Source organism: Podarcis melisellensis (assembly GCF_964234715.1).
Source record: "Podarcis melisellensis genome assembly, chromosome: 1".
Taxonomy (NCBI): domain Eukaryota; kingdom Metazoa; phylum Chordata; class Lepidosauria; order Squamata; family Lacertidae; genus Podarcis; species Podarcis melisellensis.
The window spans coordinates 86,997,688-87,018,248 of record NC_138528.1 but is presented as its reverse complement, the minus strand read 5'-3'; the positions used below and the strand labels follow the sequence as shown (position 1 = coordinate 87,018,248).

At 43.5% G+C, this 20,561-nt stretch overlaps 1 protein-coding gene across 1 annotated transcript; it reads right to left on the bottom strand.

The window, feature by feature from the left end:
- Positions 1-1,094: 1,094 nt before the first annotated feature.
- Positions 1,095-19,905, bottom strand: ERCC3 (ERCC excision repair 3, TFIIH core complex helicase subunit). Its single transcript, XM_081885623.1, has 15 exons — positions 19,758-19,905; positions 17,820-18,025; positions 16,846-17,082; positions 15,816-15,865; positions 15,300-15,435; positions 14,716-14,880; positions 13,197-13,401; positions 12,442-12,756; positions 10,976-11,160; positions 9,002-9,204; positions 5,203-5,299; positions 4,875-4,992; positions 3,495-3,613; positions 2,043-2,195; positions 1,095-1,501 (listed from the first exon to the last, which is right to left on the bottom strand). Exons 1-15 carry the CDS (start codon positions 19,774-19,776, stop codon positions 1,367-1,369), a joined length of 2,343 nt encoding a protein of 780 aa, XP_081741749.1. The 5' UTR covers positions 19,777-19,905; the 3' UTR covers positions 1,095-1,366.
- Positions 19,906-20,561: the final 656 nt, after the last annotated feature.

Here is a 20,561-nt window from a genome sequence, read left to right as displayed (position 1 = left end):
ATTATTTGGAACAGGAATGGGGAATCACAATGTATAGACTACTGCTGTACTCACTCCTGCATGCAGAATCTGGACTCAATGGGCCTTTGACCTGATGCATCAGAACTTCTTAACCTAAACTTGTCAGTTTTAGTAGACACCTATGTATATTTCCAGTTTAATTGTTATAGCAGCCACATTCTTAGGACTAGAAAGAAGCCACTGTAGAAACTGATCTTGAAGTTTTGTAGAAACCCTATACAGTGGTACCTCGGGTTAAGAACTTAATTCTTTCTGGAGGTCAGTTCTTAACCTGAAACTGTTCTTAACCTGAGGTACCACTTTAGCTAATGGGGCCTCCCACTGCTGCTGCGCCGGAGCCGCACAATTTCTGTTCTCATCCTGAAGCAAAGTTCTTAACCTGAGGTACTATTTCTGGGTTAGCGGAGTCTGTAACCTGAAGCGTCTGTAACCTGAGGTACCACTGTATCTGTTAAGTTTGAACTGTTCCACAAGTTATTTGGGAAGTACCTCCATTTCAAAAAGATGCAATGCAGTATGGTATATCTATACAGTGCCTATAGCCCTGGTATATTAGATCTGGTAACACCAGCCTTTATTTGCACAAAACATAGCAGAGGAAAAATTGCTCCAACAGATGACTGTCCATGGTATATTTAAATCAAGGAGAATTATACTCAAAGACCATCTAAATTTTCGTGTAACCTGTCAGTTTTTATTACTACATCTCCTAACTAAAACACCCATCTCAAATGCTTCTCTGGGATAAAAGGACCATATCATTGGCATAACACAGAACTGAAAATTGTTGGCCGTTGAGCCTGAACAGGAAATATAAGCATCATGGTTAAGGACCAAAACTGCATAATATGTAATATGGCTCAACACTTCCCAGTCTTAGGTATGTGCAACTCCTCTCATCACTTTTTCTTGGAAGCCTATGGCTAGGGGAAAAACTAGATCAGAAGCATTACATAAGGGTCTGAAATCAATAGGACCACTGTTCTTAGCATGGCTGAGTCTTCACTAAAGGCATCCAATTTGAGGCACCAAGAGGAGTCAGAGGAAAAAGACACAATGAGATGATTTACGGGTGGTTTTTGTACAGAATATTTTTATTCAGTGCTTTCAAGATATCTGAACCTTTACCATGTACTTGTTACAAACATATACAAAAAATAGTTTCCTCAGCTGAGAATTATTCCGAAATCATCTTTAAACTGTTAAATAAAAATTGAAAGCATTACCTATGAAATACCACACATAAATAATAAAGGTAAAGTCCATTTGTAAAATACGAGTTTGCTTCACTCATCTATCTCCTCTTCTTACAGGAAGAAGAGATGCATAATGCACTCTCCTTGTACTATTTCCTAAAGCGTTTGAAAAGGGGATGGACGTGTTTATTTGAGGAGGCCCTGCTTCGTGAGGCTTGGTATTCCATGTAAACTGTATCATCTGCTCCAGACATAGAGCTCATTGTGCCATAGTGCCGGGAAACCTAGAAGGAGAGAGGATAAGAATTTAGTAACGTCTACCGTCTAAGGCAGAGCCTGCAACCCTTTTTCACACAGGCGTCTCAACTGAGCAGAGTGTGCCTACACTTGAACTGCCATGTGGGAGTGGAGAGGCTAGGACCAGCAGAAAGTGCAATGTCAGGGTAGCAATGTCTGTTCTACATATGAAACCCCTGCATTCATATGATGTGTGAACAAGATTTGTAATAGTTACACACACACACACACACACACACACACACACACACACTTTATTTTCGGAGCTAGGTTGTGTCCCCTCATAATCATTCACCACCTGTATCTTGAAAGAAACTCCCTCCTTTTATTCTTTCTTGCAGGATGGACAGGAATGGGAAAAATAACTTTCTACTTCCTTTCCTCTCATTCATCATGGAAGCCACTGCCACTGAAGCAGGTAGAGGCAGGGCCACTTCCCTTGGGCGGTGGGTGTGGTGAGCAGCGTTGAACATTAAATTCCTCTTTGCTCCACATCAAACTTGACAGGCTACCATGATATCCACTTGCCTGAGATGACTTTGAGCCGTACTCTCCTGCAACCACCTCTTCCTCAGCATCCATATCTGATGCTTGCAAAACCTTTTGGAGAAGCTGCTGCTGATCTTCCTTGGATGAAAACATAAGCTCTTCCTCCTCCATACCTGCAAGTTTAGTGATCACCTGAGACACAGGAAGGAAGAGAGATGTTACATACAGAAATTAACTACGCCTCTCACAGTGAAGCTTATGGATGAGGCACTGTACTCAGTCCAGTATACCTGAAGGAGTGTCTCCACACCCATTGTTCTGCCCAGACACTGAGGTCCAGCACTGAGGGCCTTCTGGCGGTTCCCTCACTGCAAGAAGCCAAGTTACAGGGAACCAGGCAGAGGGCCTTCTCGGTAGTGGCGCCCGCCCTGTGGAACGCCCTCCCACCAGATGTCAAAGAGAAAAATAACTACCAAACTTTTAGAAGACATCTGAAGGCAGCCCTGTTTAGGGAAACTTTTAATGTTTAATAGGTTACTGTATTTTAGTGTTTTGTTGGAAGCCGCCCAGAGAGGCTGGGGAAACCCAGCCAGATGGGCGGGGTATAAATAATAAATTATTATTATTATTATTATTATTATTATTATTATTATTATTATCATCATCATTATCATCTGAGGAAATAATGGGCCAGGGTGATACAGTGTTTAGCAGAAGAATCCCTGACTGGGCTGGCTGAGACTGCTGGAAGTTGAGAGCCAGTGTGGTGTAGTGGTTAAGAGCGGTAGTCTCGTAATCTGGGGAACCGGGTTCGCGTCTCCGCTCCTCCACATGCAGCTGCTGGGTGACCTTGGGCCAGTCACACTTCTGTGAAGTCTCTCAGCCCCACTCACCTCACAGAGTGTTTGTTGTGGGGGAGGAAGGGAAAGGAGAATGTGAGCCGCTTTGAGACTCCTGAAGGGGAGTGAAAGGCGGGATATCAAATCCAAACTCTTCTTCTTCTTCTTGTAGTACAACATCTGAAGGGCACTATTTTGGCTACCCCTGCGTTACGGAATTGGACTAAGACTGGGGAGTGCCAAAGTTCAGTTTCCCACATAGACATGAAGCCCACTGGGTGATCTAAGGCCTAACCCCCTCCATCCCACTCTCTATTATCCAGCCTATTTGGTAGGATAATAGAGGAGAGCTGTACATGCTGCCTTGAGCTAATTCAAGAAAAGAGCAGGGTGTGTGTGTAATAAATAAATTCGAGTTTGTATCAGTAACAGTGCAACTTCTAAACAATTAACTATTAAATAACCAAGGTGAAGCAACATACTTCATGTGATTGTTGTCCCACCTTTATCTCTTTATGAGCAACACAGAACCAGAGGTAATAAAGTTAGTGCAGTGTTACTGTGTTTCTAAGTTGCGGCGTTGTTGATCCACAGAACACTCAGGAGCCAGTCACTGTAAAAAATATTGCAAGCTAATGGGGGACAACATTACCTTAAAGCTGTAGCCTTGATCTACTAGAAACCGTTGACGTTTGGTTGAGTATGCCATTTCTTGAGTGTCCTGGGAGACCAGGGAATAAAAGAAGGCATTGTACTCCTCTGCAACCATTCCTAGAGAAGTAGTAGCACATAAAAGCACGTCAGGATGTCAAGAAACAAACATTTTGTAGTTATCTTATTGCAATGTCAGCAGCCTACGATCACTGATAATCAAGTAAACCACCAGCTGCCAATTCAAAAGCTGCAGTTAGGCAAAGGAAAAGAGCTCCCCTTAGATGGGCAAAAGTCCCAAGTGGTTATTTCAGCTCCAAGCACCCTGGTCTCTCTAAGTCAACTGGGCAGGAGCCAGGTTTCCTTCTGCCACCCTCCATTCAGCGTAATTGCATTTGCAGTAATTGCAGAATCATACCCTTCTGGTGTGTAGTGCACAAAGAATATTTCGCATCAACCAACCTATACATGTCATATATGAAATCAGTGAACACCATTAGAATTCTTTCCATAAGGTCATGTAAAGCAAGCTAAAATACAACCTTCTACTATAAGTAGTAAAATTCAGCTATTTGGTGTTAGCAACTATTCTTATGTTTCATATTTATTTTTGTTTCCTTTCCCCCTAACAATGCCTTCATTTGAAAGAAACACACACACATCAATGTAGGCAGAAATTCTTTAATTCCATGCAATTACTTCCCATTATCCCTATGCTTAAACACTGGATAATCTCCCCCAATCCAATGATATCTGTTGGGAAGAGCACAAGACTCTTAATCTCAGGGAAGTGGGTTTGAGCCCCATGTTGGGTGACAGATTCTTGGCTGTACTAGACTAGATGACTCTTGGGGCCCCTTCCAAACCTACGATTCTAAGAGCTGGGTGCCATTACTGCCAGCAGCACACTGCCACATGCATAGAGCCCTTTGCTGGTCAAGGTGTTAAAAATGATCAGCAAAGCAGCATGTTCATCCAAACCCCAAGTCCTATGCAAAGATCCTAGTACTATGCAACAGACACACCTTAGAACTCTAACATAGCTGCCTTGGAAGTTCAGTAAGAACAATTAGAACAGAGCCCCTTGAGCACAAGGCCTGCGAAAGTGTGTCTTTACAAGACATACAAAATGCTAATGCTCAGTGTCATGTGAGGAGCGATTAGGCAAGAAAGACAAAGGGAAAGATGGCCCCCTACTGCAGCACGTTTTAGAACTACCCTTGAATTTTGTTTTAACCTGTGACCTGGAGCTGACAGTGACAAACTAGCACAATGGCAAATTGTACATGCTTAGTCGGCTACATGAGTTGACTTATGTTACTTTCATGCTTGAGTGTCCCATTAAAATGGAAGACTTGCAGGGGCACAGGCCTTGAGTTACCTTTTTTGGCTCTCAGCACTCGACCCAATCGTTGAGCCTCCTGCCTTCGAGACCCGCCGTGGGACGAAATCTGAATGAGGACATTGGCTTCTGGCAAATCAAAGGACGTGTCTCCTACCTACAATACAGAAACAACCTCTTAACGAATGTGTTGTTTCCAGCATTGAAAATAAAAGCAAACAACTCTTTAACCAGCAATGCAGATTTGTGGGCTACAGTAAAGTAAATAAATAATTCTGTCAACATTATAGCCGTTTCACAGGCTGCTCAAAATAAGCCGTGTAACATCCCAAGCCAATTTGGTAACTAACAGATCGCTTTCCATTACCTTTGAAATAAAGATGGTGTTGATTTTGGGGTTGTGTTTGAAATTCTGTAGGATCTGCATTCTTTCCCCCTGTGCTGTAGGCCCATATATATAGGGTCTAAATAGAAAAAAGGACACAAAAAATTGCGATGAACGGGTGTCGCCTTCTGTCCCATGGACTCAGGTATGTGGAACAGGCATTACGAAGACTCGAAAGCCATGGGAATTTTAAAATAAATCTGTTTCGCATATTTTCCACATTCCATTCAAAATACAAAAACACTTTCCTTTCCTTGCAGCATTCTTTGCCGACTGCACTGAGGACCCACCCGCCTGAAGATAAACCCATTCTTCCCGACACCCCTTCCAAAGAAATAAATCCAGACAGTTGTAAATGTTATCCGCTTGATGTGTGCCTCCTGACTCAACAGATCAGTGGGCTGAATTTATCTGCTAATCCTACATGAAAGGATAGCAGCAGCTGTTAAAATAAAAAAGGTGTTTTCTTTTGTTAAATTCACTGAGTTAGCACATTAACAGCTGTGTCCTCCCTTCCCCCTTCCCACTCGTGTCCTTGCATAACAAGCTGTCCTGTGGATTAATTTTTTTTCTGGGAGCGTCCCTGCACCCTTTGGGACAGAGTATCCAGGTTGCTGAGCCTAAAGAGCTTGGTCAAGAACAGCAACCAAAGAGACTGTTTAGGCTTTACAGAAGTAAAACCATCTAGGGAGGAAGAAATGTCTTGTTTACTTGGCGAAGAAGAAGAAGAAGAAGAAGAAGAAGAAGAAGAAGAAGAAGAAGAAGAAGAAGAAGAAACAACCACACAAAAGAGCAGCCGTATCTTTTTACAAAACCAAAGGAAGAGAGAGAAAAAGGGATATATACAACACATCTGAGAAAATATATGGATTTCAGTTTCTTGGTAGATTCAGATTCACACAGGCCAGGTTCACATGCAGTGCCAAACAATGCTTAAGACTATGCAGATTTGTTGTCTAGCTCTCTCCAGACAATGTATGAGTTGCAAACCATAGAGCTGACCTTGGTTCCAGGTTGTGGTTTGTCTGGAAGAGAGCTAAACCACAAACCATAGTTCAAACAACGTACTAAGTGAAACCATAGCCTGACATAGTAACCAGATGGCTGGTGAAGGGAGGGAGAACAGTGGCTTCAACCTCTGCTCTTTGCTTGTTCATGCTAAACCATGGCTCGGCTTAGCATGACTTGAGAGTGAGGGCACAGTATCTCCCAGCTACCATGAGCAATTTCCCAGTTTTGTGGAGTAACGAGCACCACTCGACACAGTACTTTTATGGTTCTTAGACAGCATTTTTGTACCTGTACATTAAACAGTATACCCTGTCCTGAGGCAAAGGTGATTTGTAACTATAGAAACAAAAAAGCACGTGGTAAAACCTGCTCCCACATTGCTATTATGCTTATATTCATCGGCAAATATTGGCAAAGCGACCATCGCTGGGTTGGAAATAATGAACCGGTAAGTTTCAGAATGTAGGTCAATTCAAAATAAACAACCGTAAGCACTGCTCTACCGCGTCAGACACTGGTTATGTTTGGATTTAATGATAGTTTATCATTAAAGGAATCAGCTGAAGTGAAGCTGGGGCTCTTGTGCTTTTGCTCTCCCTCTCCTCTCCTCTTCCAGCACAATGACAGGCAGGTGGGAAGCTCTCCCTTCCATTTTTTAATTAACTGCATCTTGTCATTACATCTTGAGCAAGCTGTGGTTAATCTTAACTACGGTTTGTGGAATCAAGTCAGCTTCAAATGATGGGTTAGGACCCAGGTTGTCTTGGTCTCAGCTTGTCCATATGCAAAAGCTCCCATCTCCTCCTTGCAGCTGTGCCAGAAGACTACGCAGTCCAGAGCCTCACCGTAACTCATTCCACTAATAATAATAATAATAATAATAATAAACCAGAGTTTTTCTTTACATCTTAATGAAACCAATGATGGTGGCTCTCCGGCGACTTGATTTCTTCTGCATCATCTGGTCCCTGATATTTTTAAGTGGTGATGTCAGCGACTGAATCTGAACTTTCCAAATGTAAAGCATGTTACTATGACTGAACTATGGCCTAAACGTATCTAATGTGACTTATTTGAATAAGTTTCCAACTGTCCTCACAATTCTCCACATTAGATAAACCCCTTTCTAGAAGTAGTTAAAGCAACATTAAACAAGTTCTGTTGCTCTCTCTGAGCAACAGCACTTTTGTCCAGTCAAGCCCCACACCACTTGTCAAAGCTGCCCAAGGTCCCAGCTCACAGAGGACCAATGCCAGTTCTTGTTATATACCAAAGTCTTTATTAAGGTTCAGTTTCGATTCCAAAGCCGCGGCGCGCAGCTCTACGTCTCAACCCTAGACCGCTGAAGTTCCGTCTGAATCTCCTCCCCCCAGACACCAGTTCAAGACCCTAGCCTTGCTCCACCTCCTCCTTTGCTCCTTTCTCCTCTGGGTCCTTCTGCCCGCCGGGGTGTTGCCCTTTCTGGACTCTTCTGATGCTGAAGAGTCCCCGGATCCTTCCCCCTGCCTCCGGCGTGCTTTAGGACCTGGCTCCCAATCCGCGCTCCCGGCTGTCCCGCGCGCCTGTGCATTTGAACTTGGCGCGCGCGCCCAGCCGGCAACCTTCCTCCTGACCGTTACACTGCTCCTGTCACTGCTTCCCCCTTCGGGGGGGCTAGCTGGATCTGACTTCCCCTCTGTTCCCTCACTCAGCGATAGGGGCGTGGTCAGCCCTGACTCATCTTCTCTTTCCCCTGGAGGGGAAGCCAGTCCTGACACGTGGGATCCTTCCCCCCCACTATGCTCCGGTGGGGAAGCTGGTCCCGATCTCCAGCTGCTGCTTTGGGAGTCACCGCTGGTCCCTTGCTTCTGGTGCGTCCCTCCCGGGACCCCCCTTGCTCTGGCTATCGGTGCCCCCTTCTGGGAATCTTCCGAATCACTGGACAGGCTCATGGAATCTCTTGCCCCACTGTCATCCTCACCTACGCTGCCCTCGGATTGTTCCCCTTCGCTCTCCGCTTCCTCTTTCCCCTGTGCCTCTGCTCCTGAACCCCTGACACCACTGAACATTTCTTAATAAAAATCTCATTTTGTTCAGTTTAAAGTTTATGTAGGTATCCAGTTCTGCTCCTGCAGAAGAGCCCACAGGGTATGGAGGGTCAGTGTCACAGTTCTGCCAAGAGCTCTGACTGGGCAACTTCCTCTGACAGGGAGCGGAAGTGACCTTCGAAGTCTTGGCCTCCAGTCCACTACTCCTAGGCTCTATCGCTTTTTGGGAACAAAAGGCCAACACTTGGCCTGAAATCAGGTATTTATCCCACACTTCATGGCCTCCTGGTGCGCTTCTTGTGCTGTTGAATTGGTGAAGTACTTTGTGAGGCCCTCAGTTCCTCCAGCCTAGGGGAAGGCACCTTTAAAGGTCCGGACTCTGGCTCTATAGACCCTGGTACTGTAGGAACTGGCTCAGTGTGCTCCATTCACAAATAGTGTTGGATACAATCTCTTAATTAGAATACAATTTTACATATGATCCAAGATTTGAACCCTTCCTCCAAATATTGCTTCTGCAAATTGTATAGATGTTTATAATAATCTCTTGCTCTCCATCATTATAGTTTGGTTTTTAAGAGGAAGGAGAATCAGCAGAAAAACCAAATGCTATTTTTGACAGCACTGGGAAAAGACTAAGCGAGTCAATGCTGTTCACCATTCCATTTTACTGTGGATATGAAACATTATGGGTAAGCATAACACATATATATCTTCATGTTTACCCTTCATTCAATACTTACTTGCCCAGCCTAACTGCATACTCCTTCAAAGCAAAGACATTGTCTGCAAAGACTATGATTTTGTCATTCCTTCGCTCATGAAACTTAATCAGGAACTGGCAAGCCCTGAATTTGTTTGGGTTCATTGTATAGAGCAATATCCTCTTCTTTGTTTTAATAGCCACATACTCTCTGTAGAACTCAGGAGACATTGGGCACCATACCTATGTTTAAGCCAAATAAAACAAAGTTAGATTCCAGTCAGGATATTTCTGTAAGATATTTCTCAGAAGAGAACTATGATAAAAGTCTATAGGTTATGCTGTATGAGAAAAAAGGATGAAGGGACCACACAGCACCTCAACAAGAGGAGATATTCACAACTGAAAAAGGATGTTTGTGAATTTTTAAAAGGAAACCTAAAAAGAAAAAGGACAATTATTCACGGCATCCCTTGGACAACCTAAATCAGTGCATTGTGTCTAAACACAATGAGCTGAGAATAGATGACTCACCTGGGCATCCTCTCTCACTGCTACCTTTCAAGACGTGAAGCGATGCTTAATAAAAGTAAGAGAAATGTGTGATGTCACACTCCCACCCCCCAATATGGGGTAGACTACTTTTAGTGATATTTCTAGGTTCGGGTACTTTAAGGCCTCTGGGTCACCCTGACAGATTATCCAGTATTCTCTTTTTAAAATAAATGTTATTTTCCATTTTTCAAAAGTTGACAAATACACACCTTACAAACACATACCTCCAATACAATTGCATATTTGACTTCCCTCACCCAGTCCTTTGTGGTTCCTTTTCTAATTTAGATTGTATAACACTGCATTTTCCACTTTACTCCATTTTTTTGTTATTCTTCCATTTATCTTAGTACAATTTTAACTGCTTGCTTTAAATTAATCCTACTAATGAACGTGCCTGTATGCCAGAAATTTTCAAATATTATAAAAAATTTTCCCACTCTTTAAGATCACCCCCCCCCCCATTTCCTATTACACCTGCCAGTTTTGCCATTTCAGCATAATCCATCAATTTAATCAGCCGCTCTTCCTTAGTTGGTACAGCATCTTCTTCCCACTTCTGGGCAAATACCATTCTGGCTGCAGTTCATCCAGTATTCTCACCCTTACGAGCAGTAAACCTTGTGCAGCAGTTCCTGCCATCCACCTCTCTGGTTTCAAGTTAACAAGAAATAGTTCAACTCACATGCCCCAAACACAGCGTTGCCTGATCATGCAATGGGGCGCTGCCCTCTGCTGTTGCTGAGGAGAACTGAGCGTTTCAAGGCAGACTGGTTATTTCACATGGTAAAAATGGGTTAACTCAAAATGCAACTTTCTGAGAGAGGATTTTTATATACTGTCTATTTGCAAGACGAAAGCTCTCTTCAGGCATTCTTCTTCTGAACTAAGCAAACGCTTGGGGGTGGGGAGAGAGACACAGAGATGAATGCATTAGTTTCCCCTCTCCAGCAAATTAAGTAGGGACAGTAGCATATTCATCACTGCTGTCACCCTTCATGGTGCTTTTTTAACTCAGAAGATGAATATCAGAAAAGGGCTTTAGGAAGGCAAATATATATAAAAAAACCACTGTAAGCAAACAATTGCTCAAACAATTGCTCAAGAGTGCTTAAGAATGTAGTATTTGTAGCATCTTCATTTTTCAGCTGTGTGCAATAGATGAAAAGCTAACAGATTTAATACTGGGAAAATTTGCCATGATTTGTATCAGTCCTGTTTCCTGATTTTAAATTCCATGATAGGGGAAAACTCATTGCAGAATAGGAGCATTATAACCCATGGCCATATACCCAATGATAGACATTTCAGAGTTTTAGGTTAGAAAAAAGAAATTGATCTACAGAAAAAGCAATTCTGTGGCTACTCTGAATGTTTTAAGAACATAATCTGAATGTTTAAGAACATAATCAGGAGTCCAAGGAAGAACAACAGCTTTAAGGAGCAAGGTATAATTTACCTCAGCACACTGGACTTTTGCAATATAGCCATTGTTCTGCAGCTCCATCCAATTGGCTTCATACAGTTTAGGCCCAATGAGGAAATTCAAGTCTACGATTTTGTCATCTTCTCTGACAAGAGTGGCTGTCAGCCCAAGCTTGCAATGGGCTTGAACAATGGTCAGAACACGCCTGAACATTTTTGCTGAAGAATCACAGAAGAACAGATTATGTTTTGATTTCAAAAAGGGATATTTCGAAAGGCATTCAAGCTGGAGCACCACATTTATTTTTAGAACTGTGAGTAACATGAAAGGGCTTAGGCAAAAACATGCCTATTTCAAAGAGCCACGTTAGATTAGAAATTTTCTTTAACCAGGTGGGTTTAGTCTTATTTTTTATGCTCTACAAGCATTAATCAAATCAAAAGTAAGCAGCCTCTTTATAATTTTTGAAGTTGAGAAAACTAGGGACAACCTACAAGATGGGAATTAAATCTGCTATGCTTAGAATTCCAGGCTGCAATTCTATATATACTTCCCTGACTGTAAGTCTGTTAAACTTAGAAGGATACTTCCAAGTAAATATACACAGACCACATCCTTAGTATATTAATTGCTTAATAAAAGAAGAATTCCCAGTTACAAAATCATATCATATTTCGGGGGAGGAGGAAGTCCATCCTAGTATGGAAAGGCGAGCACATTATTATAATTTTTAAAATAAACAGAACAATATTAAATTTGGTAAGAAAAAGTATGCATTTAAAATTGTATTTTTCAGGGGGGGTTGAAGACCCAATATTTTTGGTGAGATGGTTTGTGATTCCACCCACCCCTAGTCCCACATTTTAGAGATGAAATCTCCAAGTTTTGCAATAAGTTTAGCCCATGTCTAAATCTAAATGTCATACTGGGTTTTCACTCCCTCTCCGCTTAAGAATAATGAAAAGAGAGGCTACAAAGCAATCATAGTCAAGTAGTAGGTATTACAAAAAATGCAGCTCCTACTTGTTTTGAGAAAGCTCACAAAGCAGTTTTAAGGACAACTAGCAGCACTGCAATATGCTCCACCCATGTTAGGGTTCCGAAACATGTATTAATTTTTGAAGCCAGATGACAGCACATGTCAAAATTACAGAATGAAATAACTGGGAATGCCCTAGTTCAGTACAGCCTTACCTTGGATCCCGAACGCTCTGGAACTTGGACGTTTTGGCTCCCAAACACCGCAAAAATGGAAGTGAGTGTTCTGGTTTGGGAACGTTCTTTCGGAACCCAAACATCCGGCAGGGCTTCTGCAGCTTCCGATTGGCTGCAGGAGTTTCCTGCAGCCAATTGGAAGCCACACTTTGGTTTCCAAACGTTTTGGAAGTCGAACGGACTTCTGGAACAGATTCCATTCGACTTCCAAGGTACGACTGTAGTGCTGGATTTAAGACTGGGGCAAATGGGATTGTTCACAGACATGGACACGGCTTGTTTACCAGGGATGGTGTGCACTTCGTCAAGGATCATAAGGCCCCACTCTTGACTCTTCAGCCATTCCATTACTTTTTCTGCCTCCCACGACCTCTTTGTTGTGTGCCCCAACATGGAGTAAGTGCTGATAGCGATGGAGCAGCCAATTGGCTTGTCTTTGGCATCAGAAGTAAATCGGCAGATCTGGCTGTCGTCTATGGTGGACCACATTTTGAACTGGGCTTTCCACTGCTCTACAGAGACGGCGGAATTGCCCAGAATCAGGCATCGCTTGCGGACCGTGGAGGCAGCTGTGACTCCTACAAGTGACTTGCCAGCACCTGCAGTGGACAAAAAGACGGGAAGTTGTCAAAAATGTGCCTGAAATGCACCACAGCTCAAGGTGCAGTAGGATCCAGAATAGAAAGCGCACAAGACCCCAAAGAGCTGCATTCTATCGAGAGAACATCTAATAAAGTGGTCATATGAAAAAGCACTTGTGATGCATGTCCTGCCTGTCACATAAATATGGAAAAGCTTAACTGGCACACCTGACCCAGGTAACGCTCTCAAGACAAATGTAGATGCAAGTTGAGTAAGTCGGATAAGCTGTTCCAAGAGGAATGAAAAGAGACATTACAAGCACAAGAAATATATATCCATAAAAGTTCAGATTAGTGATTGCTCTCCGGCAAAATAAACACTCTCATATGTGTGACGAAGCCTAAGCCAAAATCAGAGAATTTGAGAAAGCTTGTTAACTTAAACCCAGCCAACTCACCGCAAGGCAGGACAATAACACCGGATCTAGCACGGCCATTCCCAAACATTTTTCTCAAACTCTTTTCCTGGTATGGTCGGAGGACAGCTGTTGGCTTCAAGTCTATATTAATATCAGGATTCACCGAATCATTTCTGAAATCATATTCAGCCAGTAGAGGGTATTCCAGATGGATACATCGCTTCTGAAGCTCTTCAATCATTTCCTTAAAAAAGAAGCAGGGGCAAAATCTTTTTTCTCATTTTGCTACTCTGCTATTTGCTGGGAGCTTCAGCTACAATCTTCCTGTAAGGCTTGAAAGAAGAATGTCAGGTTGCTATATCTGAAGCTTTTAATGTTTGACTATGTGTTTGGTGGCTAGGGTGGCCCATCAAGATGGAGGGGAATTATATTATTATTATTATTATTATTATTATTATTATTATTATTAGCTAGCACACAAACACACATACATGCTGCAATGCTTTGGGTATCGTGGACAAATCCGAAAATGTTTCTCACATTTTATGAGCCACAACAAGAAAATCAACTCTCTCTTTTTAAAAATCACTCCTATGCTTTAATTTTCTAGCATATGTTTACATTTATATACTTGATTGATGTTTAGAGCTCCAGCTGATGGGGATGCAGAAAGCACTTACTACACTTTTAATATCTAACCTTCATCCTGATCAACTTCTCAGGCTGAGTGCACATGAACATAAGGTAACATGTACTCTACGCTACTCAGGTTATTCAGGAGAAAATTCCTAACTTGCCTAATTTGCCCTTGAAACCAGAAGAGTGAACAGTATGGCCAATGGTTAGGGATCATGGAAGTTGTAGTCCAGCAACACCTGGAGGGCCTATCAGGTTCCCTACCCCTGCTTGTGAAGGGGCACACTCACTGAAGTCATGAGCTCAATCCAGAACTATTCTCAGCTCTGGTTTCCCTATGGTACAGACAGCCATACAATTTCTATTCTATTTCTGTGGAAGGGAAGAGCAGCCACTATCAATGTTCACAGACCAAACTAAGCATGAATTAGGATATTCTCTTTGGAACAGAATGTGTAGCCTTGGTTCTTCCTCTGTATACCTGTTGAAAGACCATTCAATATACTTTGCCGTGCTAATCTTAAGTTAACAGTTTGCATTAACATGGCCAAGATCCACTTCACCTTATCAGCTGCAGACAAATCATCATACTACAATAGAAATCAACTTCTAAGGAACATTTGGTCTTACTGGTTTAAAGGACATTGTTCTGCGGTCACACAAAACTGCCAAGGCAGTTGGCTGAAGTATGGCATGCAAAACTGAAGATCACTGAAGGACCCACAGATACAACTGAGCCTGGGAGGAAGGAAAATGGGTCTTCAAACTAAGCAGCAAAGGGCTGACAACAACCATGGAGAACCATGTCCTGCCAAGTCATGCTGTTAGTGCAAAAATGAATTAATTCATATTCAATATGCTGTGACTAGGGTACTCCTCAATGGGGGTGCCATTAAATTTTATGGGTGTGGTTGTTTTTTACCTGTTTCACTTCAAAAGACACAGTCTGGGTTTCCTCCTCCTCCTCTTCATCCTTATCCATTTGTTCGTAAAACTCAAATAAGTCAGCAGGAACACCTGGTTTACCCTGAGCATCTGTCCCTTGCGACGTCGAAGGGCCACTGCCCCCTTCACTAGACTTGGCAATCTAGAACAGAAATTCATCAGGCTAGAGGAAAAGGTGGCTAGAAAGAGGCTTAAGTTCTGTCAATTAGCTGGACCTTGTAAAAGGCAACTAATGAGACAAGCTGTACTCCAATACAGGCTGCAAATAAGCAGGAGCCCCACATCACTGCCATACAGCAGTGAGGAAGGCTGGCAAAAGAAGAGAAGTAGAGTGTCCCAGTGAAACATGTAACCTGCTGCTTGGCAGGGGGTTGGACTCGATGGCCCTTGTGGTCTCTTCCAACTCTATGATTCTATGCCTCATGGCCATCTCTGATACCTCCAATGGAGTGGGAAACTCAATGGGATGAGTACAGCAGGAAGGTAAGCTTTTCTACAGCTTCTAGTCAAGAAAGAAGGGGACATATTACATAAAAAAGGTGGTCCAGAATCTCAACATACAGCTGATTTACTCGTGAATGTTTCAGTGATGAGTTCAGTTTCTTCCCCTTCTGCATTCCTCAGCCGGCAGTCTCTAATAACCGGGTCCTGGAGAAGCTGCTGAATGACTTCAGGATGGGTGCTTTCTACAAAATACCTAGGAAGTAGAGAAAAGGAGAGGGAATTCTATAGATTTCACAAATGTTAACAACATCTACCACCATTTTACAGAAGGTCTGCCTCCACAGGGCATGTTGCTCCTCTGTATGACACACTTTGATAGGATGCCGTGTCATATACTTTTAGGACAACTGTGAAGTAATGGCACAGTTAATACTTGATGACAGTTTTTAAAGAGGCAGTGTGTTGAGAACATTGCTTCTCCAATCGCACTGCTTTCTGCAATGGCGTTCTATAACAGAAGATAATTCACTCAAGCAGCACCCCAGCCGAAACTCAGTAATCAGCTATTATTTGGGATTTGGGAATGGGCTGGGGAATAATCCCCTGCAACTCAAAAAGCAAACACCTGCTTACCTGTTGTGCTTCAGGACCAGCTTTACCTTCCCATAGCTGACCGTACAAAGCTGCAAAACAATAATATGCATTGGAAACAGAACTCCTGAAGATATTCAATTTGCATTATATACATGGCAAGAGTAATGTTGCAGCTTATTTCACAAGACCGCCAACAAGGCAGGCTACATGGTCAAGTTGCCTGAAACATGAAAGAGAACAAAGGCCCCACATTTTCAAAAACTTGGATTAGACCAGCATTTCCCAAACTTGGGTCTCCTGCTGTTGTTGGGCTACAACTCCCATCATCCCTAGCTAGCAGGACCAATGGTCAGGGATGATGAGAACTGTAGTCTAAAAACAGCAGGGAACTGGAAACCCTGGCTTAGAACATGGGCAGCCAGGCCCTCTCATCCTCAACCATTGGCCATACTGGCAGGAGCTGAAGGGAGTTGTTGAACAACATCTGGAGGGCACTACGTTGGCTACCTGAGATTTAGACAACTCCCATGGCCACATGAATCCTGCGCATCACACAGCAGGTTTCCCCACTTTCATTCCATGCCATGGCACCTACTGGCAATGAGGCAGTGCTCACTATGTGAAGGGCAGAATGCACATGAGAAGTTCTCCTAAATGTTATGCCCAGGGGTGGAAAACAGACACCATGGCTTAGCCCCATAATGACCTGATACCAAAGATCCGCTCTCAGCTTTGACCAGAACTAGCTTGCAAAATCCTGGCCGAGGTTCGCAGCAGCAAGTGGCCGTGCTTTTGCAGCATCCATAGAGCATTGCTCCACTGAGCTACCTATACACTTCTTCATGATGCCCGATCCTCAGTGTTTAGCTTCCTCCTTCTTTTCGCTGCTGTGCCCCACTTAAATGAGTGACTTTGGGACTGGCAAGTCTCCACCACTCATCTATTGAAGATCATGTTAAGTTGTGCACCGATGTTCTTGGGCAGCTCCAAGCACAGCAACAGACTGTTGTTGTTGCTGTTATATTATTAGTTTTAAAATAAAGCAAGCTGATAATGATTAACCGCTTACCTTGATAAACTGAACGATCCCATCTGGCACTCCAGTCTTACTTAGCTTCTGCAAATATTCGGTGATATCACTCGTTTGCAAGCCCACGCTGACAGCAGCATAGAGGGAGTAAGCCGTCAACTTGTATTCATGGACATGGGTGGGTCGGCAAACAGGCTCAGCGATGGCAACTAGAAAATCCTGGGCATACTTGTAAACAGGTGAAAAGGCCTCGAGGAAAATATGGCCATCAGGGGCCTACAAAAAAGGCAAGCATCAATGGTAATAATACTTTATATTATCTGTATGTTCATCATTATTAAAAGAATTTATTTCCCACCCTTTTTTTCGAGAATACCAAGGCAGTTCACCAACAAATAAAACCCAATGGCAACGTAAGAAGTATAAATCTGAATATTAAAAAAACCTATCCATAATTAAAATTAATAATAAAACAATTTCACCCAAAGCCAATTGTGTAGTGGTTGGAGCAGGAATGGAAAGACCCAGGTTCAAATGCCATGAAGCTTCACTTTGGGTGATTTGGGTCCACTATATACTGATGGCCTAGCCTATCTCACATGGTTGTTGTAAGGGCAAATGTGTGTTGTAAGCATCCATGCATGCTACCCCGAGCTGTGAGCTCCTTGGAAGAAAGGTAACTTTTAAAGGCTACCAAGCAGTCTGAAGAAAATACACCTGTGGGGAATAAATCACTTTTAAGTGTTCTCCTGGAAATGCCATGCACCAGATGGCAGAAGTCCCACTGCACTCATATATTATTCCAATCCATGAGTCTAGGTTGGGACAGCTCACGTCAGTGCAAGAGCATAACAGAAGAAGCACACCGGCTGCAATCTCCTCTCTGGGAACCTCTGTGCTCACACTAAGCCATAGTTTGGCTCAGCATCACATGCAAACCAGTTCAATATATCCAAATCCTTTGATACGTTTCCTTTGCCGAAACGTGAGCATTCCAAGTTCATGGAACTTACCACCCACAAGGGGCGTGAGGAATGATCAGCCTTTAAGAGCATCTGGTTCCTGTAGTCTTTCGCTCCATATTCATCTATTTTGTTTGAGGAATCTTCCACTTGCTTCCCTGCTGCCGAGGGAACCGCTTCCTGGGACTCTTTGCCTGAGATATCATATTCTTCTTCGTCTTCTTCCTCATAGTGTCGTTTCTTAGATTTCTTCTTATCTGAAAACCAAGGCCCAAGCGGTTTAAAACACACCCACAACTCAGAAAACGTTTTCCTGCTAAACAAATCACAGGCACTGGATTTTACAATACTATACTGTCTGTAGAGAAACCCATATGAAACCCCTCTGCCCTTTCTCTATGAAGAATCTTCAGAAAACCAAAAGTTGCTCCCTGACGGGGGACATTTGGTCCTCAGATCTAACCAGGCTTGACGGGGTCCCAATTTGACTGGGAAGGCTTTCCCACAAACTACACCCAGCTACCACCCCCCACCTGACAGAATATGTGGAGCAGGGCAACTATTAGGACTAGACTTCCCTCATTTTGCATCCGCTTTTTTGTCTCATTGAGAACGCATATGGCTATAGGATATTATCAGCCTTTCCTGTTATTAGGGCAAAATTAGATTCCCTACAATGAAAATATTTGTAGCAAATGAATGTGTAGCAAATAGCATTACATTCACATATTGTGAATGTATTTTCTACATTCCAAGAAATGTCCATGTAAAAAAATCCAGAGCAAGAGAAAAGACCCAAAACAGAGTGACATAACTGATTGACAACCGCACACTCATTTGCTTTAAAAATGGAAGTGAAATGTGCTTGCAAGCTAAGCACTGATAATGTGTTTTCCTTCAAATGCACATATGTCTGCTTACAACTTCCATGGACTAATACGCCTCTGAAAGTCATGCCAGTAAAGAGTTTTTTAAAAAATAATTAGCAAGAGGCACAGACTGGGTTGTTTATACCGCCAACACACAGTTATGGAGAGAGAAGTATTCACTGGGCAGCAAGAGTAGTACCAGGTCAAATAAACCAAGACAAATTGGCCCTCTAAAGCAGGGGTGTCAAAATCAAACACATCACTGAAGGACCAAGCTTCCAATCCATCCAATTCTCAGGAGTCACACTCCAAACATTCCACCAGTGTTGCTCCAAAAGTCTGTGTTCTCCATGCTCCTTGACAGCTATATTACTAATTTAAATGAACCCTAGAAGAGGCTAATGTTGAGACATTCAGTCAGCCCATTCACCCTGCTAAGCTTCCAAACTCTTTAGACATGAGGCTTTCTGGAGCCTTAGACAGGCTCTCCAGTCTTCTTAGCCATAAGGGGTTGATGATAAAAACCTGGAAACTTCCTGCTGGAAGGGCCTGCATTTTATCATTGAACTCCAACTGCCAGTTCCAATCTTCGATTTGGGCCCCTAGCACATAGATGCATGCAGAAATTCTTTTTATTCACAAAAGGAGTTGTTTTGAAAAGCAGTACGCAACACGTGACTTAGGAGAGCTGAATTTTCAAACCGGAAAGCTATGCCTAAAAACACAAAGTGAATAAAACAGGGCTCGGGAGCAAGTATAGCTAATCGGCCTGCCTAACTGTAGATACCGATTTTGTAGCTGCCAGAAAAAAGACGCCTGTTTACAGCTGCGTTCCCCAAAATAGGCATGTGTTGAAAAAAGACAAAGGCGCCTAAGATAATAAAAGGTATGCTCTCTTTTATTTATCCCGTCATGCATCCTACAGTTCAAAAGAGGTAAGGTAATCAAGCCCTCCCCAACGAAAGAAAACAGTAGGGACCCCCGAGGGCTTCCAGGATTTGGAAATCTCCCTTGCTAGGGATGCGTAGGGAATGAGATCCCTGGGGACCACTCGGTCGGGACGATCTCCTTGGGCTCCGCTCCCCTTGCAAAGGAAAGGGCTGCCTCTCCGGCTCCTCACCTCGCTCCTTCTTGCCCATCGGCTCGCGGCTTCGGCAGAGTGCGCAACGCCGCTTTCACGCCTCCCTTCCGCGTCCCTTCCCATTCGCCCCGCCGCTTCCGGAGCAGGACAGGGAGCGAATCCGGTTCCTCTCTGCCTCCATAACATGGCCGATCTCGCGGGCGGGGGGGGGGGAGGAACGGGGGGCTTGCACGGGAGGGAAAGAAGCGTGCGCCCCCAGGGCTAAAGTTGTCGCGATGGGGCTTCTTTCAGCCTGGAGCCGCTTTCCCAAGTGCCCAGAAAAGAGGCGGATTTCCCGGGGAGGCCAGGAGGGTCGGCCGTGCCCGCTTGGCAGAAAGGAGGTCGCTGATCGTCGGGGGTCCTAGAATCGTAAAGTTGCCCCGTTGCAATGCAGGAATCTCAGCTGAAGCATCCACGAAGATGTAACAAAGAGCAGCCCAGAGGCTTGTGGCACCTCGAAGGCTAACAGATTTATTAGGCAGCCTAAGCATCCGTGGTGCCTGGCGTGCTCTGGTCCATGGGGTCACTAAGAGTCGGACACGACTAAACGACTAAACAACCACAAGCATCCGTGGGCTAGCCAGTGCCGGATTTACCTATAAACTAAACAAGCTATAGCTTAGGGCCCCTCTCTTGGGGACCCCCCAAAAAATTAAAGGAAAAAAACGCCTTGATGTACATTTCCAAAATATAAGAGAAAAAACAAATAAAACCTACATACAGCAACAGTGTTTTATGTTGTGTAGGCTCCTATGATGTAAGTAATGGGCCCCGCCTGCTAGCCTGCTCCCTAAAATATAACTG